At 42.8% G+C, this 27,941-nt stretch overlaps 1 protein-coding gene across 7 annotated transcripts; it reads left to right on the top strand.

The window, feature by feature from the left end:
• The first annotated feature begins 1,428 nt into the window (after window positions 1-1,428).
• B3GNT2 (UDP-GlcNAc:betaGal beta-1,3-N-acetylglucosaminyltransferase 2) lies at window positions 1,429-27,562 on the top strand. Of its 7 annotated transcripts, none has more exons than XM_056344457.1 (3): window positions 4,105-4,573; window positions 21,258-21,468; window positions 25,105-27,562. In XM_056344457.1, exon 3 carries the CDS (start codon window positions 25,114-25,116, stop codon window positions 26,305-26,307), a length of 1,194 nt encoding a protein of 397 aa, XP_056200432.1. In that variant the 5' UTR covers window positions 4,105-4,573; window positions 21,258-21,468; window positions 25,105-25,113; the 3' UTR covers window positions 26,308-27,562. The 7 variants fall into 7 exon arrangements, with proteins under 7 accessions (XP_056200436.1, XP_056200432.1, XP_056200433.1 ...); XM_056344459.1 differs by lacking the exon at window positions 4,105-4,573 and adding an exon at window positions 4,912-5,031; XM_056344461.1 differs by lacking the exons at window positions 4,105-4,573; window positions 21,258-21,468 and adding an exon at window positions 1,429-1,550.
• The last annotated feature ends 379 nt before the right edge of the window (window positions 27,563-27,941 follow it).

Genomic DNA, 27,941 nt, shown 5'->3' with positions numbered 1-27,941 from the left:
GAAAAATAGAAACTATTTTGAACTTCGTAAAAAATGAGAGTTGAATCCTTTTAAAAGACCTTCTTTTCTGGCAGTTGTGCATATCACACTACCTATGGAAAAACTCAGACAACAAGAATTCGTGTCACCATGTGACACAACACCAATGCCCCAAATGCACATCTTCCCGTAACCAGCCCCTGCAAAATGCCTGATGCTCTGCAGCTCTCTGCCAAGGGCTGTACGCTGGGTCTAATCATTTCAATCATGATGCTAAGCGAAGGTGGTAATTTTGAATATATAGGCAAAAAAGTTATTCCACATTTGGACCAAATTAAAGTGTGTACATGTTGCTGACAACAGCTGCATTCAAAAGCATTTGCTCTCTTTCTCAGGAAAAAAAAAAAAAGCAACAATTTCCTACTGTGCCCTTAACAAAGCTCAGCTTTACAGACCCAAAACACAAAAATTCTGCTTCTTTTCTAATGGAGCAAACTGCAGAACAACTTTCACATAAAATTTTGGGGGGCTTCCTTAACTTCACACAAGCACAACCAGCCATCCAGGAGAGGTTGTACATTTGTGTTTAGATGCAGACCCTCCTGTCCTGCTTTATCCTACCGTGCATGCTGGAGCTGGCCCAGGGACCATACTCCCTGGCAGTCACACAGGCAGATGTAATTAGCGTCTGATTCATTGTCATTGCTTTAAAAAGCGTATTTTTATGAGGTTACTCCTTATTCTGGCACTCCTGCTACCTGTCTCAACAGCTGGATACCAAATCCTCTTTCCCAGCAGGCCTTGTCAAAGCAACAACATCAACAACAACAGCGAAAGCTTGGGAACAGCATGTCTGGTTGCTGGTAGGCACCTATTTCCATTAATGTTTAAGGTAGTATCAGGTCATGACAGGGGATGGTGGGGCACCAGGTGGGTTCACATCCTCACTTGACAGCATTGTTTTCTCCCATCTTGGTGGTTGTAAGCCACAGGGTCTGTTGGAAAGGGAGAAAGGGATATAAATACAATACATACAAATCTGAGAGTGACCAAGGTGCTTCTAAACTAGATGGGGTGCTGGTGTGGGCTTAGCATGATGCTATGCTAGCCGGTACAGGCAGAGAGGGATGCAGAAAGGAGGCTGGTTTAAATAAGGTGGGCTGCCTTCAGCACCAGCTTCCCCACCACTTTGCTTTGCAAAGGAATTGGTGATCTTGTGTTAGCCAGTGTGCTCGCCTCGGCCGTCATACCCCAGTGGGGACTGGGATGTACGGGGAGGAGTCCTGCCCCCAGTGAGAGTGTGCGGAGCAGGAGGGAAGGAAGCTGCTTTAGAGTGAAGCCTGAAGGGAGGATGTCATGGTGGGACAGCGGGCGAGTTGCTTCCTGGGATTGCTTTGTGCTAATGAGACTTTATGAAACCTGATGACTGACAGAAAATTTGAGTTTAGAGCTGCAGCAGTTCTCGTGCTGCTGTAGCAGGCTGAGGAGTGCTGGAGCCCTGCAGCCCCTGCCCCGGAACGGTGCTACGCTCACGGTTACTCATACTGGGACCTGTTAATTGGCAGCATCAGGTAAGAAACCTCCCCAGGCTTCACACTTTGCCTAGCGTGACGCACAGATTCCAGGAAGGTTGAGCTGCCCGCACTCAGGGGAGCAGGGCTGGAAAACTAGCTCCTGCCTTACCGCTTGCTGGGGTTTTTGGGGTGTAGCTGCACCAAGCATGGCAGGGGCATCACAGTTAGGCAGTGGTTTGAAGATACGCTGTGGTCAGTGACAATGTCAGTTCTAGGTATTTTCTCCCTTTCGGCTAATTTTTGAGGCTGATCAGGGATCCTGATTGGATCAGGGAATATATTTGGATTAAAACACCTCCCCCCCTCAAGGTTTCACAACGCAGCCCTGTGATGAGTTGAGTCAGTGCGATTACAGAGGAGCAGGCATGGTTTGGGTGTGGGATCAGGACGAGGGAGAAATGTCTTTCCCTCAAAGACAGCAGACCATTTCATCATTGCCCAAACCTTTCAGCTTCAAAGTGTTTTTTCAGGCTCCTTAGCACCGAGTGTCACATGACACACTGTTCTAGCTGATTTTTGTTTTCCTTTTTGTTTTTTAAATTGATCTTAAAACATATTGTTATGAAATCTTCTGTTCGGTGGAGCCAAGCTTCTAGCTGCCAGACGCTTAATTCACCTTTCAAGCCTTACGTTACTTAATGGACAGAGATGCTTGCTGCTTTAGGTTAATTCCTGCCTTTGCTGTAGTCTTTCTACTTGGATGAAAAGGACAGCTTTACGCTAACGTGAAGTACATATATAAATATTTGAAGAGGGATGAATGAAATATGCAATGTTCCTCCCAGTGCGTCATGGATGGGGACATTCCTTCCAGACTCCTGAACAAGATTTTGGAGCAGCTCCAGAAGACTGGCTGCAGGTTTTCTATGGGAGGGCCTCCCATATTTAATAACACAGAGTACGGGGAGCTCAGTACGTGCCATGGGTACTCATGCTATTTACAAAACCAGTCATGTCTACAGCTGTGCACATCAGCTACTGAGTCTGGGGGAAAATGAGCACTGTAAAATGGAAGTGCCTAAACATGTATTTTCATGGATCACGGCAACATGCTTTACCTCTGCCTTTGCAGTGAAAACAGTTTTTAAATGACCGTGCCAGGTGGCATTGACATAATTGCTTTGGTTGGGCCTCTCCTTATATTGGATTGAGAACACAGGTGCTAAAAATAGAAACAAATGGCATGTGTTAATTTTCTTCCTGTACAGGACAAAAAGCTGTGAGGTTCACAGTCCATGGGAACTGTAAATGTGGCTGCTGGTTGCTATTGATCTGGCCACGACAAGACTGAAGACCGTTCTGCTTGCTGTAACAGCACACATTTTCATGTTTTATTTCAGTAAGCATCCTGGGTCTTGGAGATTTTCTCTAGTTTGTTTCAACAGTGATGTTTGGCTAGGATTTGTAGTCTCATCAACTTAGCAAGTAAGCAAACAACAGAAAAAACAGAGGGTTAGTTACAAGTGAGTCATGCATGATTAGTATCATCTCTGGAGGGCAAATTTCCAAAATCTGGAACTCTCAGAAACTTGTTTACTAAGGGAAGCACTGACAGCCTAAGCCAGTACTTTTCTTTTCCCTCCTGGGCTCAAAAAAAAAAAAAAAAAAAAAAAAAAAAGGCAGCTTTGTGGACCACCACATAAAGCTGAGCAAGTTGCAATTACCATTCTTAAAAAGGAGAAATGTTAAAAAAAGATGTGGAATAGCATTTTTCAGCGTGGCTGGGGGTCTTCCTATTTTGCTTGATGCCGTGTGGGGAAAAAAAACCAGAAGGAATGAATGTTGTCAAAAAGACATTTTGTGACTGCGATCAGCTATCCCTGTGACTAGAGGCTGCCAGCCTGTAAAACTAGAAGGCATTTACTTCAGAAAACATGTTTTATTATTGCAAGAGGGAGGGAAGGAGGTGCCACCTCACCTCCTCCCACCACCGAAGCTGGCAGACGTGAACGTGTTGGTGTTTGCTGGGTCAAACGCTGTTTCCCCCTGTGGAAATGGCCCCCAAACCCAGCGCCCTCCTCTTTGGGCAGGAGGTCCCGGCTGACACAGTGGGTTTTGCAGCCAGCTCTAGGTGTCTGTGGACACCCGGAGGACACCGCCTCCCCCTTCTCGGGGTGTTTTACCTCAGGAAGCAGTTGAGGCGTCGAGGGAGAACATGGCGGGCCGGAGGCGGGGCTGCGGGCGGGCGCTAGGGCGGCAGGTGGCGGGCGCGGCGCTGGCTGCACTGGGCTCGGAGGCGGCCCCGCGGGACAGGGTAGCGAGGCCGCGTTGCCCCACGCTGTACGGTGTCAAAGGCGGGGTGGTGGTGGGGAGGCTGCATCCTGCGGGGGAAGGAGCCGGCGAAGCCGCCGTGCCAGACCTCCGCCCGCCCGCTCACCGCCTCAGAGACGCGACAGTCCGGCAACCGCGGGGACAACCGGGACCAGAAGGGAACGCGGAGACCCCCGCCGCGCCGCCCAACCAGCCAATCCGCTGCGCCGCCGGCCGGCAGGGGCGGGGCTTCGGCGGGTGCGCCGCGCTCGGGGCCCGCCCCGCGCCACGCCCTGCAGCCCCCGGGGCGGGGGGCGGCGCGCGGGCGGCGGGAAGGCGGGCGCGCCGCGCCGCCACAGGGCAACAAGTGAGGCGCTTCGCTCCCCCGGCCGCGGCGTCTTCCCCGCAGCCGCAGCGCTTCGCTGGGCTGTTTGTCTTCCCCTCGCTCCTCTTCGCTGCCAGCCCCGCACCCCCCGCCGCGGGCTCGCACCTCCGCCGGAGCGCGGCCGGTCCTGAGGAGAAGAGCGGCGGCGGGACGGGACGAACCCTCCGCGGCCGCCCCGGCATCGCCCCTCAGGTGCGGAGCCCCCCGCCCGCGGCCCGCCGCAGCGGCTGGCGGAGCGCGGTGGCATGGGGCCGCGGTAGGGCGGCAGGCCGGGGGGGGAAGGACCCCCGCCGCGCCGAGGCAGCCCGCCGCCGGGCAGAAGCATGGTGGATGTGGAGGCGGCGGCAGCCAGAACCCCGGCGGCGACCCGCGGCAGCCTGGCAAGGTACGTGTGTGCGGGGGGCTCGGCCGGCGCTGCCCGCCTGGGCCGGCGGGGGTCGGCGCCGCGCGGGGGGCTGGGGAGAGGCGGGGAGCAACAACAACAACAATCGTTTCTTCAGCTTAATTCGTGCCTGCCCTTGTTTTCCAGACCGTGAGGCTTTTCCTCCTCGTAGCTCTCAGCTTATTTTTGTACTGACAGCTGCGGGCTGACGGTGGGGGGAGGCCGGTGGGAGATACGTATTTATTGGGGATTTTGGTTTTTTTCCGTTGTTGCTGTCTCCCCCCCCCGCGATGCGCGAGGTGACAGGCGGTGGCAAGGGTGGGGTTAAACCGCGCGGAGCGAGATCCCCGGCGCAGCGGAGCATCGCGGCCGGCACATGTTGCAACAAACTCGGCGCGGGGGCAGCGGCGCGGGCTGCCGGCATGGGTGAAGCTTGGGCCAGCGCAGCCCAGCTAGCGACCGTAGGTTTGTCGTCTTTTTTTTTTTTTTTTTAACAAAAAAAAAAAAAAAAGTGGGGAGGAGGAGTAGATGCTGAAACCGTGAGGTTTTTTTCCCGGGGAAAACCCTGAGGCGTAGCGTTGCTGCAGTGCCGGGTGCTGCTGCAGCGCTCTCCCCGGCGGGGGGGGGGGGGACGGGGCGGCCGCCGCGGTGTCTGCGGGCGGCGGCGCTGGGCTCGCAGGGCCCCTGGTCAGCGCTAACCAGGCGGGTTAATTATCAATATCTGCGGCGTTGGAGCCTTGCTGTTAGGGTGTAGTGCTGAGGTGGTGCCTCTGAAGCGTGGACTTTGGTGAACCTGAAAGGAGGAGAATGTTCTTTTGGCTGGAGTTGGCCCGAATGTGTGCTCCTTCACGAGGTTATGCTTTTTAGTCCTCTAAACTTCCTGAGGAGTACTGTACCCTGTCAGGGGGGGACTTGAGGTTACTCCCTGTGATCGTGGCCAAACTGCAGCTCACAATTCATTAGTCATCTTGCAAAAAATTACGGTGAAAGTTACTTGAGTAACCCTTTAGTTCCACTTCCCAAAATGCTCGGTGCTGTTGGAGTTGATTGTTAAACATTAATATTTATTTTTAAGTATGCAAATTAAAAGAGTTTACTTGGTTCGGTTGTGCGGGGGGGGGGTTGCCGTTTGGGTTTTTTTTATTATTATTTTGGGCACAGAGAGTGGCTTTTGGTAGAGAAGCGTTCAATCTGGACGTGGAAGGATGCATGCATAAAATTACATGCTAAATATGTAATCTGAAAGTTGTTGAGGAAACATGATTATAGCATTCTCCTTTGAGGAAATTTCTGGTTAATTATTCCTCCCCTGTCTTAAAGACAGCCTCGAATTCAGTTCTCTCTTAAAGTTGCTTAGGTTGGTTTCATGTTCTTGCAGTTCCGCTTTTGCGTCAGATTTTCATGCTGTCTGCGGGTGGGGTGCAGGGAGCAGATGACACTCCGGTGAGTGGTACAGTTGCAGCTTTGTTCAGCTGGCTAGCCCAGAGCTGGCTGCTGGCAGGGCTACCTTGTCACCCCAGTGACCCAGCCTAGTGCCTGCTGGAACCACCGGAGGAGCTGGATTAGCTCTGAATTATTACCAAATGCGTGGAGGCAACAAAACGGAGAATCAGCTTTTCTCGTTCAGCAGATGTAATTTCTAATGTGTTTTTCCTGGGCCGTGAGGAATGTGAAAAGAGAATAGACTCTTTAAAAAAACCAGTATTGCAATGGAGGTGAATTAAAATACAGAATGTTTGTCGTATACCAAAAAATATAATGCTTTCGGTTAGAATCAGTCTTTTGACTTAAGCAGCAAAGTCAGAGTTTCCTTTGCTTTGAACGTTTGACTTTCTACCTGAGATGTTGTGCGTTACTGTTGTACAGCTATAAGGAAGCTACAGACACTGCATACAGGGATCAAAAATTAGAATTTAAGTAATTTTGTCATCTGTAAGCTGGTTTTGCTCAGATATTTTTTCTTGTTTCTTTTCCCATGTACTATAAATAGACAAGGAAAATGGAGGAAAACGAGGTACAGCAGCAAGGTGATGCAGCTGAAGGGACTTGTTTTGAAGCTCATGCATTAGACGACTGGGAGTACTAGCTGGCTGTCCAGTACCCTGTCTCATAATAGGTACAGCTTGCTATTCTCCCTAGAGATTGTTCCTAATGACCACAATGTCACTGGTGGTCAGAAATTTTATTATTATTGCCTGATAGCTGCTTTTACATTTTTTTTAAATACTTCTGGGTATTGAAGATGCTGCTGAGGGCAACAGGATAAAAGTAGTCCTTGCTCAGAGAGGCTTTAATGAAAAATGAGAAGTGGGTAAAGTGGTTTTGTGTTTTGTGCTGACAAATACATGCAGTTGTCTGCATTGAGAAGTTACACTGTGTATAGAGCAAAAAAAATGCAGTGTTTGAGTCTTCATCTTGCCTACCCATCAGACTCCTGGGAGAATGAAGCCTTTCAGAGGAGTACTCCTCCATGGTGACTTGTCGATGCCAAGACACTTAGCAATTGTCATTTTACTGCCACCTGGTGCAGCTATTTTTGTAACAGGACCAGCTATGATAGTGATTTTTCCCGTTGACTGTGTGCAACCACTTGAAGAAGAACAAATGGTGGTGATAAAAGACAGTCTCTGTCAGTGCTGATAGTGTTGAAACATGGGACATAGTCATATGTCTGCTAGCATAGCCAATATTGTCGTTATCACAACAGTCAAGAAGCAGGGATGGTTTGTCATGGATAATGTGTGCTTGACTGAAATCTGGATAGCCATGTTTTTCTCCAAATTAACTAAAGGAGAGGGAAAAGATTGAACAGTATCAATTAAAATCCTCAGCCAACTTCTCTGGTAACTTGTTCTTTTTCAGCAGATTACTTAATTTTTGGTAAGTATGCATCAAATTATCTTGTAAAAATCTTTGCTTCGGACAGCTTGTGAAACTTCACAGAGGTAGTTACTTGGTGGGCTTTCTCTGTGTGCTGTCAGGCTTGTGTGTTTTGATGGAAGGTGCCTGAGCAGCTCTGTCGGAAATGCATCAAGGTTTGATGTTCCAGGTCTCTGTATTTTGCTGGATTCAGTTGTTTCCTGCTGTAAAAATCTCATTAATTTCTTTTCAGTTGAAGCATCTGCACTTTGAATAGCAGGGCCTGGTAGGTTTGTTGTAGGTTTGCCACACAGTTTCTTAAACTGTTTAGTTCTAAAACTTGTCAAGGATAGGCCAGAGGGGGCTAGGGGAAAGCTGTTGACGAGAGTATACTTATTGTGGCAGCAAGGTTTTAATAAGATGTTTTTGTAGAGAGCACAGAATGTAGAAAAAAAAGATGTATTTCATTAAAATAATGAGCCTTTTAACATGTCTGGTTTTCGTGTTAATGTTTCTAGAAGGCCATTAAGATAGATCGCCTTCCAAAAACTTGAGACAGTCTTTGTCCCTTTCACAGGTTGTCAGTTTGGGATTTTTTTTCCTAGTATGTTTTTATTTTCTATTACTGTACAGTAGAAGTACATAAGTAATTTTGAAGCAAGTAGGCATCCATTTGCTTTCAGATTTAAACTTAATAGTCTTTTTCACATTAGCTCAATTTTAATCCCTAATGGTTATGGTAAAATATTTTTAACCAAAGTGTTAACAATTAGTATAGGAAGGAGCTGCAGTCGTTACGGTTGTGTGCATGAGGAATCACAAGATTAGTGTTTGATGTTTCTAGTGTGTTGTAGTCTATATTCAGACAAGTGCTTCACATGATTTAGAGAATTTATGCCTGTGAGTGCAGTTAACAAAAATTGCTAATGTAATCTCCCCGTTATGCTGTGTTCTGACCTCACAAACATAATGTGAATGTTTTTATCATTTTGCTACTACTTCACAGTTATGTTGCACAATCCTCATGTGTTTAAAACCCAGCAAAAAACAACCGAGAAAAGATGATAATGAAATACAGGCTCTTCCCATCATCTTAGTACAGAGCGAACAAGTCTCAAACCAGAAGCTGGTGAATAAATATGTGGGATCTGGTTAGGCCCGTTTTGCTTTGCGCATAGGAAGACCTGGCTGGTATCTTTGGCTCGATCCTGCACTTCTCTTGTACCTTTCACCAGTTTCATTGGGCCTTCCAGGATTTAAGAGACGAGTAAGTAAACGGCCCCAAGTCTCCAGATTATGCAAAACCCAGTGAAAAGACTGGATCATTAAAACATCTTGTGATGAACTGTGCGAAAGAATGATTGAACTGGTGTCTCATGAGAAGTAATTAGTACTTAAATAAGGAAAAGAATCCCAGTGTGTGATGGGTGTGGTGCTGAGATTTTTAAAGGGAGAATTGATGAAGCAATTTCATCAGCAGTTGGTTAAGAAAGCTTTGTCGTTTGAGAGAAATACAATAGTAAGGGTTGAAAAGCATTTAATTTGGAAGTAGGTTTGTTCATCTTTGTAAATAACTTCTGAAATTTAGCAGCTGCTTCATCTTAAGCTCACAGATGAGTTACTCTGAAATTGAATTGACTAAATCACTCAATTTGTAAGTCAGCTGTCTAAATCAAGCGAGCAGGAAATCTTGATATTTTTCTTTGGTAGAGGACTAACTTCGTTGGTTTCCCATAAGAGATTAATTCTCCGTGGTTTATGAGCGGCGAGTAGCGGTGCGGCACCGAGGTGTGTGTGCATGGGGGAGGGAACATCCCGCTGCTGGGGGGGAGGGGGGCTGCCTGGCTGCGCCCCCGCGCCGCTGGCCCAGCTGTTGGCGCAGCTGGGTGGTGACCTGCACGAGGAACCCAGGGGGTGAGAAACAACCGCTGTGCTTGTCTGCGGGGCTGTGCGTAATGTCACAGCGAGCGGTGCAAATGCGGGGGTTCAGGGGCCGGGGGAGGATGGGCTCTTTAAATTCAGTTCCAGGAGCAGTGTGGCTGAGTGTCAGGCTGTGTCCTGAATTTAATGCTGTTTCATCTTGCTTGAGCAATGATATTTTTTAATCTGATATTCGGATGTTAGAAAATGGTAACGGCTGTCTTTGGGATGGAGAAGGTCCTTGCAAAATCATTGTTGATCTGCCTTTGAATAAAAGCAATTAAAAGACATGCAGAACAGCTTAAAGTTGATTTACACTAAGTGGATGCTTCACATTGGTGTGCAGCTAACAGGTAGGGAAGATGTTTCTGTTTGGATTTAGCAGTCTCTAATGGGGTTAGGTGCTTATCAACCATTAACAAAAATGGGAGTTAGCTGCCTAACCTGCTTAAAGATCTTTTACAAAATCCTCCTGGTACTTATATGCATCTTCAGCTGCCTGAAACTGTTCTCGTTTTCCTTAAACTTGATAGGACAGAATGAGATCTGTATCTTGCATTTTACGAGTTTGAAAGAGGAAAATGAAGTTCCCTAATTACAATTCCATAGATTTTCTGAACTCTAAATGAATCCTTCAGGAAGATAAAAAGCTTTTTTTCCCTCCTGTACTTGTAAATTACCCTTGAAACCAAAAGCAATTAAAAGTAAAAGTGTTTTTTCCCCACATATTTGCATTTTAAAATGCAGATTTTTGTTCTTAAACGTTTGAGTTCAGTGCTATAAATTCAGAGGCAGATCCTGGAATTCTGACCTGAATATTCAGTTTGAATTGACTTTTGATTGAGTAACCACACAACTCTTGCAGAGTAATGTGACTTGACATGGCTGAGAAGATGACTGTCCCAGCTGTGTATCCATCACCCAGCCACTGGCTGCAAAGGTAGCAACTCGTAGAAGTCAAACTGGAAAGCAGTGTCTGTTTATTTTTAACTGAAAAAGGCAGTCAGTGGTCATCAGGGGCGGTAACTTCATCAGGCATACCAAGTTACACCCTCCTTGCTTTTGAAACATAGCTTTTAGTAGTGTGGCATGTGTCTGACCGTCTAACACAGGCAACAAGACAAAGTAGAGTTACGGTTTTGATGACTTGAGGTATAGTATTAGAGGACAGACTTGCTAGCTGGCTAGAATTGGATGCTCTCTATGCCGGCATAACGGTAGCTGGAATATGGTTAAGGCTGTATTAATCACTGGTTTTAAGCTGGAAGAGATGTCAGGAGGAGATGAATTGTCTTGTTTGTGGAAATTATGGTTATCTGCATCTTGAATAGGTATACTAATCACCTTTTTTTATTTCAAATACAGCACAAAAGTAAGACTGTGCCTGCCCAGCAGACTTTGTCTTTTTAAACGTTCTTTGAAAATATCAGTCAGGGTTGCAGTGTCTTGCCCATTCTTCATTACCAGAACTAGCATTGATCCAAGTACTGATATCTGGGAGGAAGGTAGTTCGTTATCTACTTCCTTGGTTTTCTAGTAATTACAGGAAGATAATAAGTCAAAACGAACCCCTTAAACAGCAGACCACACTAGGAGGGTGGGTCATGCTGGCTCAATAGCTAACCCACTGACTTTGATTACAAAAAAAAGTTAAGGGAAATTCAAACCTCAGGGTGTGTCTTGTTAGGGTTGAGGTTGCCTAAAGGCTGGCTGCTTCTTGGAGGACCAGTGTTGGTGCTTGTCTGGCCCTGCCTGTGGGACCTCTGTGGGTGAAGGCGGGAGCAAGATCAGAGCAGTGTCAGGGCTGCAGCGGCAGTGTGCTGGTACGTGAAAGCTTACGCTGATGAAAAATGGGATCCGCTGTGGGTCTGCGCTGTGTGCGTCTTCTGCACTGTTACTGGTGTTCGTGCAGCACAGCAGCAAGCAAGTCTGGTGGCATGAGCTGGCTGAAAAGTTACCGCTGCTTTATTGTTAGTTTTTGGTTGTCCTCTGTAGCTCCCTGAACTGACTTGCCACAGTCATATCGTTGCAAAGGTTGGATAGGACTCTGCAGTTTATAGGGGAAGGAATGAATTACAGAAATGTCAGCCATGACTAAAGCTGTTTTAAACTGCTGCAGAACTGTATACTCCCTGACTTCCCCTGATTTGTAATCAATGTGATGAATGACAATTTTCTTCCAAGAAGTATTTTTCTGCTGCCACTCAGTTAAACCTCTTCTCTTGATTATTCATAATTTACTATTTGTTCAAGCAGGAGCCTTTTCAGAGGTACTGAAGTATGTAAGTCAGAAGCTGGCACCTCTGAGTTATTCCTAACAAATTGCACAATGTCATAATCCTAAAGCTTGAACTGACCTTAGAATGATGTGATTTTTATTTTTTGTTGTTGTTGTTAATACTGGATTGGGAAAACCAGGTCACTCATCACTACCATGGGCCCTCAAAATACTGAGGTATTAACCTTTAATGTTAGTTTTTATAGCAAGTTGAGTTCTTGCCCTCAGTTGTCAGTACGAAATCTCAGTTACTAAAAAAAAAAACCCAAAACCAACAGCCCAAACGCTTTTTACTTCTAAACAAAAAAATCAAACTTTATCACAAGTTTTGTTTGGATGTTTTATGTGCAGTTAGGAACACCTTCATAGACTTTTAATGTGGCTGCAGGTATGCCAGTAGAGCATGGTAATATTAGCAAAATGTACTAATTTGTAGGGATACTGTCATGGTTTAAATTGCCTTATTATAAGTGTGGTGTTCTTGTGCAGCTCTGGTTTTTTTTTTTTATCCCTGTAGAAAATCATGACCAAACTCAAGTAGTTTATAGCAGTAGAATTGGAATATACATTAAACTTGGGATTGAGTTTGCAGAAGACTTTTCATAATGACCAGAGGGCTTTTCTTGCATATTTCTTGATCTTCTATAGGAACACTTGAAACAATTCAAATATGAACTGAACGTTCTTTCAGCCGATCCAAGGATTTAACATTAACAGGTTAAAAAACCACAAATTTAGGCCTAACTTGCATTGATTTAAATAGGTACACAATATTTAAATATCTTCTTAATTAAACCCAGAACTGTTCTGAGACACACCTATAATAACCAAAATTACCGACAGGATTGGGATGTTCAGAGTGATTTACTGGTAGCTGACTTTCTAATCAGATTAAAAAATACATCACTCTCCAGTTGAAGGTTTTGTGACTCTTATCACTTAGATTCAGGGTTGGGTATGTTTGATTTGAGATGGAAGAGATACCACTAGATCGCCACTATCTGTAAGTATTCTGTCAGGCAGGAATTTTGCATAAACTGGTTTTAATGAAGTTAAAAAAGTTTTTATTGTCCTTTGTAAAGGTAACCTGATGGGAACATTGTGGGTGTTGCTGCAATATTTCTAAGCAGCAATATGAAGTCAACAGAACTCTGGTTTCATAGATCTTACTTTAACTAGCGTACCTTAAAAGGTGACATTCTTAAACTTCTCTTTCCTGCTAGAGGGAGGGAAGCACCTGGAAAATTAGTTAGAATGGTGACAGGAAACATAGCAGTAGTGTAACTTACTCTGAAGATTTTGGGATTCTGATATTCAGAACTTATCATTCAGCAGTAAATGAAAGGACTATTCAGTCTTAATACCACAGTCAAATGCTGCTAGCAGTAGTCTCAGGACAGCAGTCAAGTAGGCTATTAGGGGCAGGGAATTTTGTTTCTTGTTACGCTTTTGCAAGCTTCAGCATAGCAGGGATTTTCCCACCTTTTTCTAGCAGCAGCAGCAGAGTTTCATCGTAACATAACTGTTTTGAGCAGTGCCTTTAAATGTTCTGTGTTATCTGATTGCTTTGAGAAGCAAGACTGCAGAGAATAAACCTGCTGACATTAGGTAGTAAGTACTCTGAGAAATGTAAATGTTTGTAGTGCTCACAGATCCCTTTGGATAGCTGCAGGGTCTGTCTGCGTGGCTCCTAAAGGAGTTGGCTTCAGTGATAATCTTTTTGTCTGCTGACAAGCTTGTAGGATGTGTTCTTACCTAATGAAGACTGATTCTTAATCCATGTGATTTGGAGTCTTGGTGAGACTTGGTGATGGAGCGTGGTCAAATCTGGCTTACACTGCAGAAGAACCTTGTTGGAACGTGTTCTCTTTACTTGGTTGTGGTTGTGTGGCTTGGAGGAAGTTTGAGAGAGGCTGCAAGTGTAGCTCTGCTTTGTTCTTTCGCTTCAGAATGATAGCATGTGTGGTGTGCACAACGACTTTATTGTCTTTGTGCCTTCCTTCTGTAGTAATTGCACAGGTTTTTTTTTTGGAAGCAGCTGCCTAGAGTATTTGGAAGTTGTCCTGTGGATCATAGGAAACAAATGAGATGGTATAACTAACATATTAAAGCCATTTTGTGTGTATTTACATGGTGCCTGATGACAGTCACTATCTACCTGTGTGCAGAAAAATATTTACCTGTTCTGTAGTTACAATAGTAACTTCTATTCTGTAAGCTGACAGTGGTTCGCAAAACAAGGCTGTGAATTACAGTTCTAGATTGTATGTAGAGAAAATGCCATGTGTTTTATGTACTGCTGCACTTAGGATTCTATAAAGCATGAAGTTATGTTCTCTTGCGTTTGTCAGATTTGTGTGTTGTGTAATGAACATCTCATGAAGTTTTTACAAAATCATTTTAATTTACAAAGTAGTAAATGCATTGGTGATGTTAGTTCCCACTTTACGGGCTGTCTGAGGCTATTCTTTAATTGCTGCACTCAGTCCACCTTAGGAAACATAATCCACATAGGCTTCTTGGAACAGCACCTGCATAAAATGGTAGCTCCTGTAGGAATGAATGAGAAGGGAGGTGCTGAGATACGGATTATTGCTTTAGTGCTTGATAAAGTCAGTCAAATTTCAAAAAGACATTATTTGATTTTTCACTGTAGGTTTTCCTTGGCTGATGGCAGAAGTTTGGGTTGTTGAAAGTAGTTTGCAGGCCTCACTTTGTTAATTAAAACAATGGGCCTTGTGGTATACTACATGCCAATGTTTTAAAGATTTTTGTTCAAGCCAGTTAATTACCATTGGATTGAATAGTACATGCTCATTAGATCGTCTTGTCTTACCCAAGACTAAAGAAATTAATGACTAAAAAACAAAACCTGAAGAGTTTCTGTAGGATACTGGATTAAGTGCCGCATGGAGTGAGAAGTTTTCTGCCTGGGGAAGTTGCAACAGTTTGTATCTCTTCCTTTTTTAACACCTTTCAGTTGGAAACCAGTGTTTTTCACCTGTCTCTGTGCAGACATATGTTTAGTCAACATATTTTTAGAAGCTTGGGTCTAAGCTCTTACCCTGTGAGTGCAAATGTGATGTGCCAAATGAGTTGAGAATGAACAGTGCAGTTATCTTCTGAAGTCTGTAGGTAGTAGCTCCAGTATTGCCACTGCTGCAGTTCTTGTTGTAATTGCCACACACACACCCTGGACTTTGAGGCGTGTCAGTGAAGCTGAGTCATTATTTCAAAGCAAGAACAAGAGCATATTTGAAAACCCTTTTGTAGGAATAGGGCTACAAATGGGCTGTCAGGGAAGGGGGGGACAGTGGAGAGCTTTGTCCCTATGCCTAGGTAACTCCAGGGCTTGAGGTTTGGAGGTTATTTTGCATAGGAGGCTTCAATTGTTGTGTGTCAGTTTCAGACTTGAAAAGATGGTGGTGAGTTTCTAACCCGTAAGATAAAGCGGGGTGAAGATGATGAGGAACCAAGTTTATTATCGCAGCTACTGTAAAGCTACTTTGTGAAGCAGCTGAGTGCATGGATGAGGGTTAGGTGGACTAGAAAATGGTGAGTAACAAGGAAGCAGGACCTTTAAGGCAAAGGTGAACTGAGCAGATGACCATAAAAATGCTTGTTTCATCAGAAGACTGGCACCTGTCTAACAATTTTCTTTCACACTGGCAATTTCAGATTGATTTTATTTGAGAATTTTACTACTTGTTTTCATCAGCCCATCTCAAAAGAGAGGGGCAGAATCCGTTTGGGAAAAGAGTTACGGCATGGATAAGATGAGCAAAGTGACTTTTAAAGTGCAGTACAAAAATGATTAAATCATCTAAGATTCTGTGCACAGTATGCTTCATTCCCTTAAATTTTAAAGCGTGTTCTGGGAGTAAACAGATTAGTCAAGTGTCATATTGGGAACACTGAGGCTTTAGGGCCAGTTAATCTTTTTACCAGACAGCCAAAATAAGTGTTGATTAGTGATAATTTTAGTGGTGAAACTTGTGGATGCTGGAAACAGAGAAGATCCAGCTTCATACGAGTCACCTGACAGTGATGGCTTTCCTGAAAAATTAACTGGCAAAATCTCAGTATCATCCACCTGCCATGAGGGTCTTGGACAACCAGTTACACATGTGGATGCTCTAAATGAGAAAGCTTTCTAAGCTAATGGGAATACCCTGAGATGTGTGTGGGAAAGAGTTCTCTCAAATTTTGTGGTTATTTCAAAAGTAATTCTCTCTCCTTATTACATTTAGCAAGACTGAGTATACTGCCTGGCTTGTGCCTTATACCAGCTCCCGTTGATATACAGCTCTAAAATAGTCTGTACCAATTTGTATTTGTGAGCTTTAAGTACTGCGTGCTTTTTCTTCTTGTTGCCATATCAAAAATGACCTGGGGGCCGGGGGAGCAGAGACAAAGTTAGTCAGAAGTGCAGAATAGTTGCAGAAGTAAAATGACTAGGACTTCTTATTGCGGCAAAGATGGAACAGAGGACAGATAAAGGTTTGTTATATAGCTGGTATGGTAAATGTACATAAAGAAAATAACAGCATTTTTTTTATGTTGTATTTTCTGAGGGTTCCTCTCTTGTGTGGTTATAGAATAGCAAGTCATTCCAGTTTCTGTCTGTGTCAAAAACTGAGGAGTTCATCACCAGTAGAATTCAAGTTGAAAATATAAATGGGTTCAAAGAGGGATTAGACCAAGTGAAATTAGGTTCAATAACAGTAATTAAACATGGTTCAAATGAAATTCCTGGCCCTCTTAATACTTTATAACAGAAAACCAGGGGGTGTGTGGGTGTGTGGTTTTAATAGAGAAATGCTGTACTGTTGGTTTTTTGGGGGGTGAGGTTTTTTGTTTGTGTGTTGGGGTGGTTTGAGCAAAATGTGCAAGTGTGCTGAAGATAACTAGTGGGAAACAGAATAGATTGGCTTCTGTTCAAACTCTGTATAGCTCTTTATGCCTTGGCCAGTATTTTAGGAAAACACAAGCACGTCCTTCTCCAGTCTTGCAGTTTACTTGGATCTTGAAATTCCATGCCCAAGTTGCACTGGTTTCTTCTGGTATTAAAATACTGGACGAGCAGAATTCCTCCCAAGACTAAATAATATTCTGAAAGATGGCTCAAAGCAGGTATATGCAATTAATTAAAACTAATGTTAAAATAAACATCAGCTGCTCTGAATTTCATTGCACTTTTTGATGCTTTGTGTAGTGTGGTGGTGTTTTGGTAACTTTCCTCCAACTGGAACGCTGTTTCAAACTGTAGTGTTTGAAGAACACAGCAAACAGACTGCTATTCAGTGGAGTTGCAGTAATGTGCTTCTGCAGAAGCAGAGTGCTGGTATCTGTTGAGTATTTGCCAGTTCTTAAGATGTTCTTGATAACTATTGTGTAAAAGTGGACTTGTGTAAAGTTCTGAGGGGAAAAAGAGACACGATTGTAGTTGGAAGAAAAATAGTGTTGAAGTTTCTTCAAAGCTGGAAATGGCACAGACTTTTTGTAACAGCTTGGGGCTCTTATCTTCACCTTCTGAAACTATGTTGTTGCTCGATCCAGGAATCTCTTTTGACTCACTGAACAGAACTGAGGTATTAGGAGCACTGATACATCTCACAGGAGGTTAGAGGGACTGCAGATGGCTTGTGACATATTTAATTTTAAAATTATCTTCAGAACTGTAGTGTCACTGTTGCATGCACTATTGCGAGTGCTGCCAGGAGTTGTGCTGCATGTACAACTGCTATAAGGATATCTGGCTTCAAAATGAATGAGATCCAAGTCTGCTATAGCCCCAGTTATAGCTGGTCTCTGCAAAGAGAGAGAGGTGGTAGTATCTGTTAGATACCTGAACTACAGCTTGGTTTTGCCAAGTCTGTGATAGTTTAGTCCTGAACCAGTAGAGTGGTAGGGGCAATACTTGCAGGTAATAAGGATTGTCTTATCTTTTGTCAGCCCCGGTAAGTAAATGGACTTTTAGTGCTTGGGTTTGGCAGTCAAATAATGTAGGCATGTTTCTCAGCCCACTTAAAAAATACAGCATAACTTCTGTCCTCAAGTAGAAGGTACAAGTATTTGCAGTTAAAGGTCGTGGCTTCTGTCAGATTTTAAGGAGGTGGAAAAGTTAGATGGTTTACCTTGTGTCTGCACAATTTTTTCAAAGACTGGTGTTACATGACTGTTTACACCAGGGTGTAAGTATAACGTTGTCATGCTATCATGCTAGATAGCCTCTTGTTAGAGGGTGGAAGGGAGGATTATGGATCCACAACCACGAGTCAGTTCCTGGTGTGTTGTCATCCTTGCTGAAGAGGGGATGTCTGTCTGCTCCCCTTCTCTCTGCTGTGTGCTTTCACTGTAGCTGCTGTGGTGTTTATCTGGTGTGCATCTCTGGTCATTGTTAGTTTTTTTGCTGGGTTAGTGATGTGAACTGATGTATGGAGAGGCCTGGCAGAGCACCAGAGCCAGTGCAAGGGAGGGATTGGGCCTGAGTTCTTGGAGTCAGAAAGGGTGGAGAAAGCCTCCATCAAAAGGAGGGGTCAGGCAATTGGATCAGTTCAGCTGCTTGTGGCTCCACAGCCTGCAACTGCTGCAAGAGGTGAGGGCTGAGGCGGGTAGTCTGGCTGAATGAGTTGGTTTTCTTTCACTGTGGGGTTGTATGAGCGTGCCTAGGTTTGGTTTAGTGCCTTGAAGCACAGATTTGCTACTACGGCTGCATGTGCTGCGGAGCACTGTGCTGGTGCAGGAATGCTCATGCGGCTGTATGCAGTGTGGGAAGGAACGCCACCTGAGGTAGTCCGCGTCATGTTATCTGGTGTTCCTTTCCCAGGGGAACTGTTAATTGTCAGTGCTAAATATTCAGGCTGTTTTATGGGAGTTCTGCTTTGGGTGGTTTGCTTAGCTGCAGATCTGTATGATACGCTGCTGTTTAGACTGCTCACTGGTAGTCACAGCTTGTTTTTACTGCTATTGAGCTTTCATGTTGAGACTTGAAATTATGCTTTTACTGATGAATGATATTAAAGAAAGAATGTTTTAATAGGAAAGGACTGGTCTTGGAGTGAAGAAATTGATGCTTGGTACATCTAGAAATGCCATTTAAACTTATGTTTAAACAGAACTGTAACCTTGAAAATGGCTGTGGTCTTACCCGTCTCTTGCTCCCTGCAACTTTCCTCCTTTCCATGATGAACAGGAGTGCTGCATTTTCTCCATCTTGCTGGAAGCGTTGTGGGTAGGCCTGTGCTGCGCGTGGAGTGCGGCACGGTCACTGCGCTGCCTCCCGACCACAGCCCAATGCCTTGCGCTGCTGAGGGTTGTGCTGTAGGAACCTGCTCGCTGACCTGAAACTGCTTTTAAGGGGTCCTTGCTGAGTAGTGTTGCGTTGCATCGTGCCTGGTGGTGGTAGGAAGTTACCCCTTTATTTGAAAGGGAAATGATAGAGCCCTCTGCAATAAGAAGTAATACCTTTTAAGGTGTTAAGTTTTAAATAGTCACCAGCAATCTGTCTTGATTGCATGATTTATCGTGGGCCTCGGTACTTAAGACGAGGGAAGATGACTTTGCTGTTGGTATTGAGACACGTGCAGTAGCAGTTGATTTCCCTTTTGTAGCTGCCCTCTGAGGGCTTGTTCTTCAATTCCATGCTATAGGAATACCCTTGCTGCATTGCAAGGGGGAGCTTGGGATAGATACTCATCTCTACAGAGGGTGAGATGGTGTGGAGAGTGCTGCAGAGAAGCTTCAATGTACAGCGACTGGGCATCTTAGTAAGAGGCTCTGCTGGTTAGGAACTTAAACATCAATAACAGTCAACAAATATGATCGGTATTTGTTGTATGACTATATGGTTCTGTGATACTCAGGTTACAAAATAGAAACCTGGAATAAAAGAAAGTTCTACCCGTTCAAGAGTGATGTTCCTGAAGTTGTCTTATGATACCTCAGTTAATGTGTAAGCAAGTAGTTAATCCTCTGGTATTTTAAACACTCGGTGGGTGTTTTGGTGAATATAAGCAGAATTATATAAATTAGCTACAAACTCGGTCTGACTTTTCAGGAAAGAGTTTGGGTTTGTTTTTTTTCCTGTTGCTTCATTGCTAAAATTGGTAGGATTTGCTGTCAAAGTTTATCTGTTTGCCCCTTACTTTCATGCTTATCAATACCCTCCTTTGTTTTGATGGTATTTCCAAAAGAGCACCTGTGTGTCATACCTTGAAGGTTTTTACCATCTATGGTAACATCTCCAACTCAAATGAAGTAGTGCCTTGCTTAAAAACTGTGGGAAAGGAAAACTACCTCATAGTTCAGGGCAGTGTCAAGTATCTGCCAAAATCTAAATGTTGAAGCAAGTTCCAAGTCTTTAGAATTCCTGTTTGGATCGATTCTAGGCTGCACTCAAACTGCAAATCTAGGTGTGTTTGTCTTGACATCTTGCTGTAGAAGACTAGTTAGTGCACTGTCAAATCTGCTGTCTTCTGTTGCTCTATCCTAGGGAGGATTGCTTTTTCTGAACATCTATGTATACTTCAGTTTTTTCACCACTTTGCAACATCTCCCTCTTCCTTCTGCCTTTTTGTCTCCTACAGCTATACCTCAGTAGAGGTTTTAGGGTTGGTTTTGTGCGTAGCAATGTCTTAGTAGCATCAGCTTAAAAAAAATAAAATTGGGACTGGCATCACTTGTTTCACGTGCTAATTTTGTGAAGTCATTACAGGGAATGTGCTGTAACAGGGCTAATCAGAATTCTTCTGCAGGATCCAACTCCAGTGTGAGAAATTCAAACTGATGTATCCCATGTGCCCTTAGTTAGGAGCTGGTGCACTTAGATGTACTTAGACTTGACCTTGAGCTTGGCCTCCTCCAGATGTAATCCTTCTGTCAGAAGGCATCATAGCCCCTGTTTGTGTGAATTCTTGCTGCCAGAAAAGACTGCCTCTTGTATAAATAATTCCTGGAACTGGATGGAGTGTGCATTTTTTATATTTAAGAAGCATTTGGATAGTGCTTTTATGGATATATGATTTAACTTCTGGGTTGCCCTGTGTGAAGTCAAGAGTTGGACTTGGTGATCCTCATGGGTCCCTTCCAGCTCAGGAGAGTGAATCTGTGTTTCTCATTTCACACCAAGTCTTCTAGACTTTGGAATAGGTTCCTTACAGGCTTTTGGAATACATTCACTCTTGAGATAAAGCATAAAACAGTACAGTTTAAAAACAAGTTGTGCCATTTTGCATTAACATTTTTTGGACTTCAGTGTTTTTGGGTGTTTGGAATCTTTTCTTGTAGCTCATGGCTTCTTTGTAATACCTGTTTTCTTCTTCTCTTGTGGTTCACCTTGTTTGCTGCTGCCAGTTCCCACCGTGAAGCTGTTTGGTTTTTTTTCCCAGGTTTTGCTGGCTTGCCTTTTCCATCCATCTCTTGACTCCAGTGCTGCTTTTGTGGCTCCATAAATCTGTTCCCTTCTGTGAATACCTTAGTTATGACTGCAGTGAAGTGTAAGAGTGGAGTGGAGCTGAAGAGGGCCACTCCTCCCTCTTCCCCTGTTGTTTCTTTCCAAATACTGTGTCTGTAGCAGAACATTGGTTTATCCAGCATATGATTAATGTTAACCTTTTTTTTTTTTTCTAGCAACATGGATGTTTTCTAAAGGCTTTGAACAAATGGACTTCATGTATACAGTGATACTGACACATAACTAACTGCACAGCTGGAAGTTGCATAAGCAGAAATGTGATGATTTGTACAAACCTGAACTGGTTGCTAAAATGGTCTTCATATCAGCATAGCTGAGAAGTTGAAAACGGGCATTGAAAAACTGTGTGTCAGATCACCTTTGAGTGTAGGTAACACTCTTCACCTTACCTGCTGAAGCTGGAATAAATTTCTGCAGGATTTTCCATTCCTGAGGTTCTGTGTGTACTGTGATTTGCTTTACCAATATGTAGTGTTATTCTTCCATTCTGCTTTTTATGCTAGCTAGCTAGCTAAGTGTTCTGGCCTTTTCTTTTTTAACACTTAAAGCAGCAGGAATTTTTCAAATAAGAGTATTGCTTTCTACTGCTCATCTCGGTTCTTCAGCAAAACTAGTACAAGAACTTTTCCATTCTCAGCAGTCAAAGGAGGTAGCTGGGAATTGTTGTAATGTTACTGCTCATAGAAGAAGCCGTTACTGGGATAGGAGAAAGTTCCTGTGATCTGTCTGGATTGCTGTAACTCTGCAATGCTGCTCCTTAGCAAGCCGCCCAGCACAAAAATCTCTGTCGTGCTGGCACTTTGGTTAGTTGCTGCAGTGTTAGCAAAGCAGATGAAATATTGAGATTTGCCTTGAGACATGGGCTGTGGGTGTTTACTTGGAGAGAAGAAAAAAAAAAACCAAACTCAAAAAACAAACCAACACCCCAAACCAAAAGAAAAAACCCAAAGTGCCTGCTAGCAACAGCATTACAACTGCAGTGCATACACCTCACGCCCCACCCCCATTGTGATGAGGGTGGTAATACTGCGTTTTGTGATAAATCCAGTTCACTTGATGTGAAATTGCCGTACTGGCATTCTTCTTTTATCAATTGCTGTTCTCAAGTGTAATGGTTAAAGCTAAGACATATTAATTGCAAGGTGGAGTATCCTATTTCAGTTTATAGAAATAGCCTTTCTGGAGTCTGATTAGTTTTCTGTTTGCTTTTAGTTCAGTAACCTTGATCTAACGCTTTGAGCAAGTGTTTAATACAACCTGTGTTTGGTTTAGGAAAAGGACACTTCAACAAAGCAGGTTTTATACCTTTTTTTACTTGGTAGCCCTTAGTGTTGGTTTTATACTCTTAATGAGTTATATTCTTAACAAATTGATAAAAAACACATGTTGATAGCTTTTGATTACAGAAGAATGCTTTCATGCAAAACTGGGGTGTGTTCATGTCTTAAAATTTTTTTTATAGATCCAATTTTTTATATTGGATGTCACTTCTTTCTTAACTTTCCTCAGAAATACTGATTTTTATCACCAATATTAGATAGCTTTTTAAAAAGGAGACTGAAAATTAGACTAGAACTAGTTACATGTGGGACTGACAGCATTTACTGTGCTTTATATGATGGAACTGCTGTTGTCTTGCCAGACTCGTACTTTTTCTGATGAAAAGTTCTACCAAGTCTCATGGTAAATGGAGCTTTTTCTGTGTAGAATCCCTGTCTCGTTTGCTGCAGGGGATTGCACGGCTACAAGCGAAAAACAGGAAGGGTTTGTAGTTACAGAATTTGAATGCTTACCCAGAAGACGGTGATTTGAAGGATTTTAAGTGATTCAAATAAAGTCTGTGCAAATGGTGTCTCGTGGTGTTCAGAACATTCTCGTGCCAACCGTTCAGATGACTTACAGAGGTGTTGAATACTCATAACTTAATAGGTAGGCGCTGTAACAGATGAGCGGTGTAGTGATGTCCTGGAAAATCAGGCTCTGGCTGAGCTCTTGACAATCCTGAGTTTATTAGCTATTACTAGGAGGGAGCTTCTCACCCTGCTGTCTGGGGAGGGCTGGGATCACAGATCAAATACCATGTCATTTGTTGTTCTAGCCAGAAGTGGGATAAAGGACAGGGCAGGTAGGCACTGATGTACATGCTGAACTGTATGGAATAGTAGAAAAAACAGGATAGCTACTTCTCCAGGACTTTTGTGTGTCCTGAAAGGGAAATAAGGAAAAATAGTATATAGTGGTGTGTTTTTAGTGGAAGCTGCTGCGACAGTTGAAAAAAGGTAACGTTTCTTTGAACTCTGTGTGGCCAGCCAGTGCTTTGTAACAGTTCAGCTGTTCAGCTTAAATGATGACAGTGATTGCAAGTATGTTTCTGTCTGAGGCATGGAAGAAAACTAAAATTAGAACAGCAAACTCCATGGCTGGCTGAGAACAGGACATAAAATAAAATAAATCTGGCTTGAATGTATACAAAGATGCAGGTGGTATGTGAGGTCAAATGAAGGAAAGAGTAGGGATTTTACTGAGTAGTCCATTGTTTCTAGGAGTGGCTTTTTATTTAAATTCAAAAGTACTCCCTCCCCCCTCTTGGATTTAATGAGAATCCAGGGGTCGAATGAGGAAAAAAGATAACTGCTTATTTACCTGCTTTTTTTTCCTATTAAACTTTGTGTTTAACTTGCTGAGGAGTAAAAGAATGTAACCAGAAAAGACCTAAGGGTCAGTGTAGCTGAGGTGTCCGGCAGTGGCTGGAGATAAAAAGAAAAGAGCAGCGAGTACAAGGTGTCCTTCTGAAGTGTACCTTCCTGACTGCTGTCCTGTGACTTCAGGACCTCTTAAGGCAGCGTTTACAGCTGGGCTTTTAGCAGTGATTATGAATCTTTTATTTCACTAGGTTTTTCTGGTCTTTCAGTAAACATTTATACTCCTGGCAAATGAAAGCATCTTTGACAAAGAGTTCTGTATCTGACTTAAAGTTAGTCAGACTATTATTCATTCGGAATTATTTTCTAGTCTGACTTCCTGATTTAGAAGGTCTTGTTGGAGTCTGTGTAGCTTGAACATAGATACACCCCTGGGCTAGTAAACAGTTTGCTGAGCACTACTTTAGAGGAACCCACTGTTTGCATGTTGCTTCTGGGGAAGAAAGAGAGGTTGATCCATTTTTGTGTCTCAGTAAAAACTGGAGATAGGTCACAGGATAACCTTTGCTACAACGGAGAGGTACGCTTCTATTCCTGGTCTTGCATGTATGGGAAACGTTTTTTTGGTTTCTTTTTAGTTTATCTTTCTTTTCTAGGAATAACTACACTTTCACTTTCTGCTGCCATTCATTTCCATTTGGAGAGGGGAAAAAAAAAAATAACGAACACTCGTGTTCTCTTTTGTCTGCAGAGATCTGAATACTAACAGTGCAGCTGGCTGGTTTTGTCAGTCTCTCTCCCAAGGAATAGCCAAGTGAAATGGACAGAAACTAATTGTACGCTTTAAAATTCAGCTCTGCCCATTATGTAGTTGGAAGGTATAAGAGTGCAAGTATAAAAGCTTGAAATTTAATTTTAAAATAACTGACCTTATCGTATAGCAATTTATTCTATACCCTTAAGCTCACCTTATTAGCAGGGAAAAAAGTTTCTCTGCCTGCCTTTGCCAAGCTGAGGGCTCAGATTCTAATTACTATACAGGCAAGTGTTTCAAGGAGACTTAAATGAGGAGCAAAAACTGCTGGCTAATTTAGACATGCTGTAAAATGCTGTGTAAAATTCCTCAATAGCAATTGGGAATTTTACATTCTTAACAGCCTCTTTGCTGATGAAATGCCAAACCACTACTGGCTGTAGGTGTGCATGTGTTATAGATAGATTAGTTTTTGCTTTTTGGGGATGTAACCTTTTTCTAGGCTACTAATTTGCACATTCTTCATCTGAAAATAGTTAGCATTTTTATGAGATCAAGAACATGATAGGAAGAAGGCTAAATATCTTGTCAATTTTTTTTTTCCAGATATGAGAAATGAGTGTTGGACGCAGAAGATTAAAGCTGCTGGGAATTCTGATGATGGTAAACATTTTTATTTATGTGATTGTGGAAGTCTCAAAAAGTGGCAGCCAAGAGAAGAATGCAAAAGGCCGTGTTATTATACCACACAGCAAATTCTGGAGAAAATACACTCCTCACAAAGCTTATTGGAACAAACAGCAACAGAAGCTTGAGCTGCTTTACAACCCTATTCTGACCTTGCTTTCCAATATGACTGTGGAAGAGAACTTGGTTTCTAACTCAAGTGTGCTCAGTTCCTGTGACCCTGACCCATGGGTACCTTCAGAGGTTAGTGACTTTGCAAGCTTGCCAGACAGGTTTAAAGATTTTCTGCTTTATTTGAGATGTAGAAATTATTCATTATTAATGGATCAGCCAAACAAGTGCAAACATAAACCTTTTCTGCTGCTGGCTATTAAGTCACTTACACCCCATTTTGATAGAAGGCAAGCAATTAGGGAATCCTGGGGCAAGGAAATAATATCCGGCGATGTGACAGTCAAAAGGGTCTTCTTACTTGGACAGACCCCACCAGAGGATAATTTCCCTGATCTTTCAGACATGATAAAATTTGAGAGTGAAACCCACCAAGACATTCTGCTGTGGAACTACAGAGACACTTTTTTCAATTTAACTCTGAAAGAGGTGCTGTTTCTTAAGTGGGTCAGCAGCAGTTGTGCAGATGTCCAGTTTATATTTAAGGGTGATGATGATGTTTTTGTGAATACCCATCAGATCCTGGATTACTTGAAGAGCTTATCAAAGGACAAAGCCAAAGACTTATTTATAGGCGATGTGATCAAAGATGCTGGACCTCACAGAGAAAAAAAATTGAAGTACTACATCCCAGAAAGTGTTTATGAAGGTTCATATCCTCCATATGCAGGAGGCGGTGGGTTTCTGTACTCTGGTGATCTGGCGTTAAGGCTGAATAACGCATCTGACCAGGTACTTCTTTACCCTATTGATGATGTTTATACTGGAATGTGCCTTCAGAAACTTGGGCTTGCTCCGGAAAAACACAAAGGCTTCAAAACATTTGATATTGAAGAGAAATACAGAAATAACATATGTTCCTACACAAACTTAATGTTAGTACATAGTAGAAAACCTCAAGAAATGATTAAGATTTGGACACGCTTGCAAGATCCACACTTAAATTGTTAAAGTAATGTGCATAAGTGTCTTGAGTCCAAATAACTTTCCAGGTTTGGGTCTGACTTTCTTGGTGGACCATTGAAGCTCTGTTTAATAGTTTAATTTTCTCTGGAAATTTTTTCCTGTACTTTTGAAAATGGGAAATATAGTAAAATTTGAGGGGATGGCTTGCAGACTTGGTCCTGACTTTTCCACTGTATCGGTAGTCGTTATGTTTCAATATTTGTCTTAATTTTAGAAAGGACTTCAAGGATGTAACTAGCTGTCAGTGACTGGTTAGCTGTATTTGAAACAGGGATTGCCTACTACAGTGCATCTTTCATTAAGTGTGATGGTGGAAGACAATTTTTCCTTGGGTAGTGCTTGTGGGTGTGTGGAAACCACTGTAAATTGAAAATTCAGAAATCGGAGGAACATAGTTTTACTTTTAAGTATGAAACGCTCTTATGAGACTTTAAATGCTGAATTTTTTTAATTTATGGTTTTCAGTCTTTTTTGCACCCCAGAACAGTATTTTCTCTTTTACTTGGTGATCTTTCATGCAAAGCGAGCCTGTGTCTGAAGGGACATACCCTTTTATTAGGTGATGCTTTTTTAATCAAAAACAGCATAATACTGTTTGAAACACCCATAAAAGCTGAATATGTAAGGAAAAGGAAGAACAGGTTTTGTTTGGGGCTGGGCAGTAGGTACAGTCAGGTCTGCCCCCTGCCCCAAGCATACATGAGGTAAAGCTGACTTGTTGCTCGTGTTACTTATGTGAAAAGTTACTCTGGTCAGTCCTTGTTTTCTGTTTTGGCACTAAATGTGGTCAGGTAGCTTGATTTGATGCAAGTAACTGAAATTGCACATTGCTTACGAGAGCATGGTTTGGATCTCTCCTGTAAAGCGGTAGCAAATCTAGAATTGTGCAGATCCTGAGTTTTGAATTTTGAAACAAACTTTGCAGTTGCATGATATCTCATGTAGAGTTAAACATGTTCTCAAAACTCTGATAATTTTCTCTATTTCCACATCTTGCTTGTAAGAGTTATTCTAAATAGTGGTTGCTTCTTTTGTATATGTAGAAGTGCCTGTCTATTTATTGTTCAGATGGAAGACCAAAACATTTTCTTAAATATATTTTGTGTAACATTTTATTTGTATAGTGTTGTCACTCAGATATTTAAATAGAGCATGATATTTTAAATATGTGAGATGTGTAACATGTTGAATAAAGCTAATTGTTATTTTTGAATTTGAAAAATAAAATGTGATTTAAATATTTTTTGTAATGCTTCATTTGACTCGTAATACTGACTTGCAGAGCAGTTGCACTCTACTGCGTGGCATTTGGTAACAACACATTGGAGAAGTTCAGAAACAAAAGGCTTTATTTGGCAAATTTCTCTGATGCTTGTGTAGCAGACTATCCAGAAAATGTTGTCACAGTTGTACATGGGTTTGGTAGATGCTGTAATAGATGGACAACTCTGGCAAAAGCAAGGGAACAATAAGTGCCCTAGGAAAAATAGTATGTACAAAAATACTTGCTTGAACAATAACACTGCTGATACAACTGAAAGGGGTTGAGGATGGATTGGATGGCTGGCACTGGTTTTTGTTTGAAATAACTTGGCAGCTAATACTCTTCTGGTGTCTTC

This window comes from Falco biarmicus, chromosome 6 (assembly GCF_023638135.1).
Source record: "Falco biarmicus isolate bFalBia1 chromosome 6, bFalBia1.pri, whole genome shotgun sequence".
Lineage (NCBI taxonomy): Eukaryota > Metazoa > Chordata > Aves > Falconiformes > Falconidae > Falco > Falco biarmicus.
Note: the sequence above shows the minus strand (reverse complement) of the source record. Positions and strands in the feature narration are given on the sequence as shown.

Excerpts from the sequence above, each read along its gene's own strand:
- B3GNT2 (XM_056344461.1), top strand. The coding sequence starts at position 25,114 with ATGAGTGTTGGACGCAGAAGATTAAAGCTGCTGGGAATTCTGATGATG.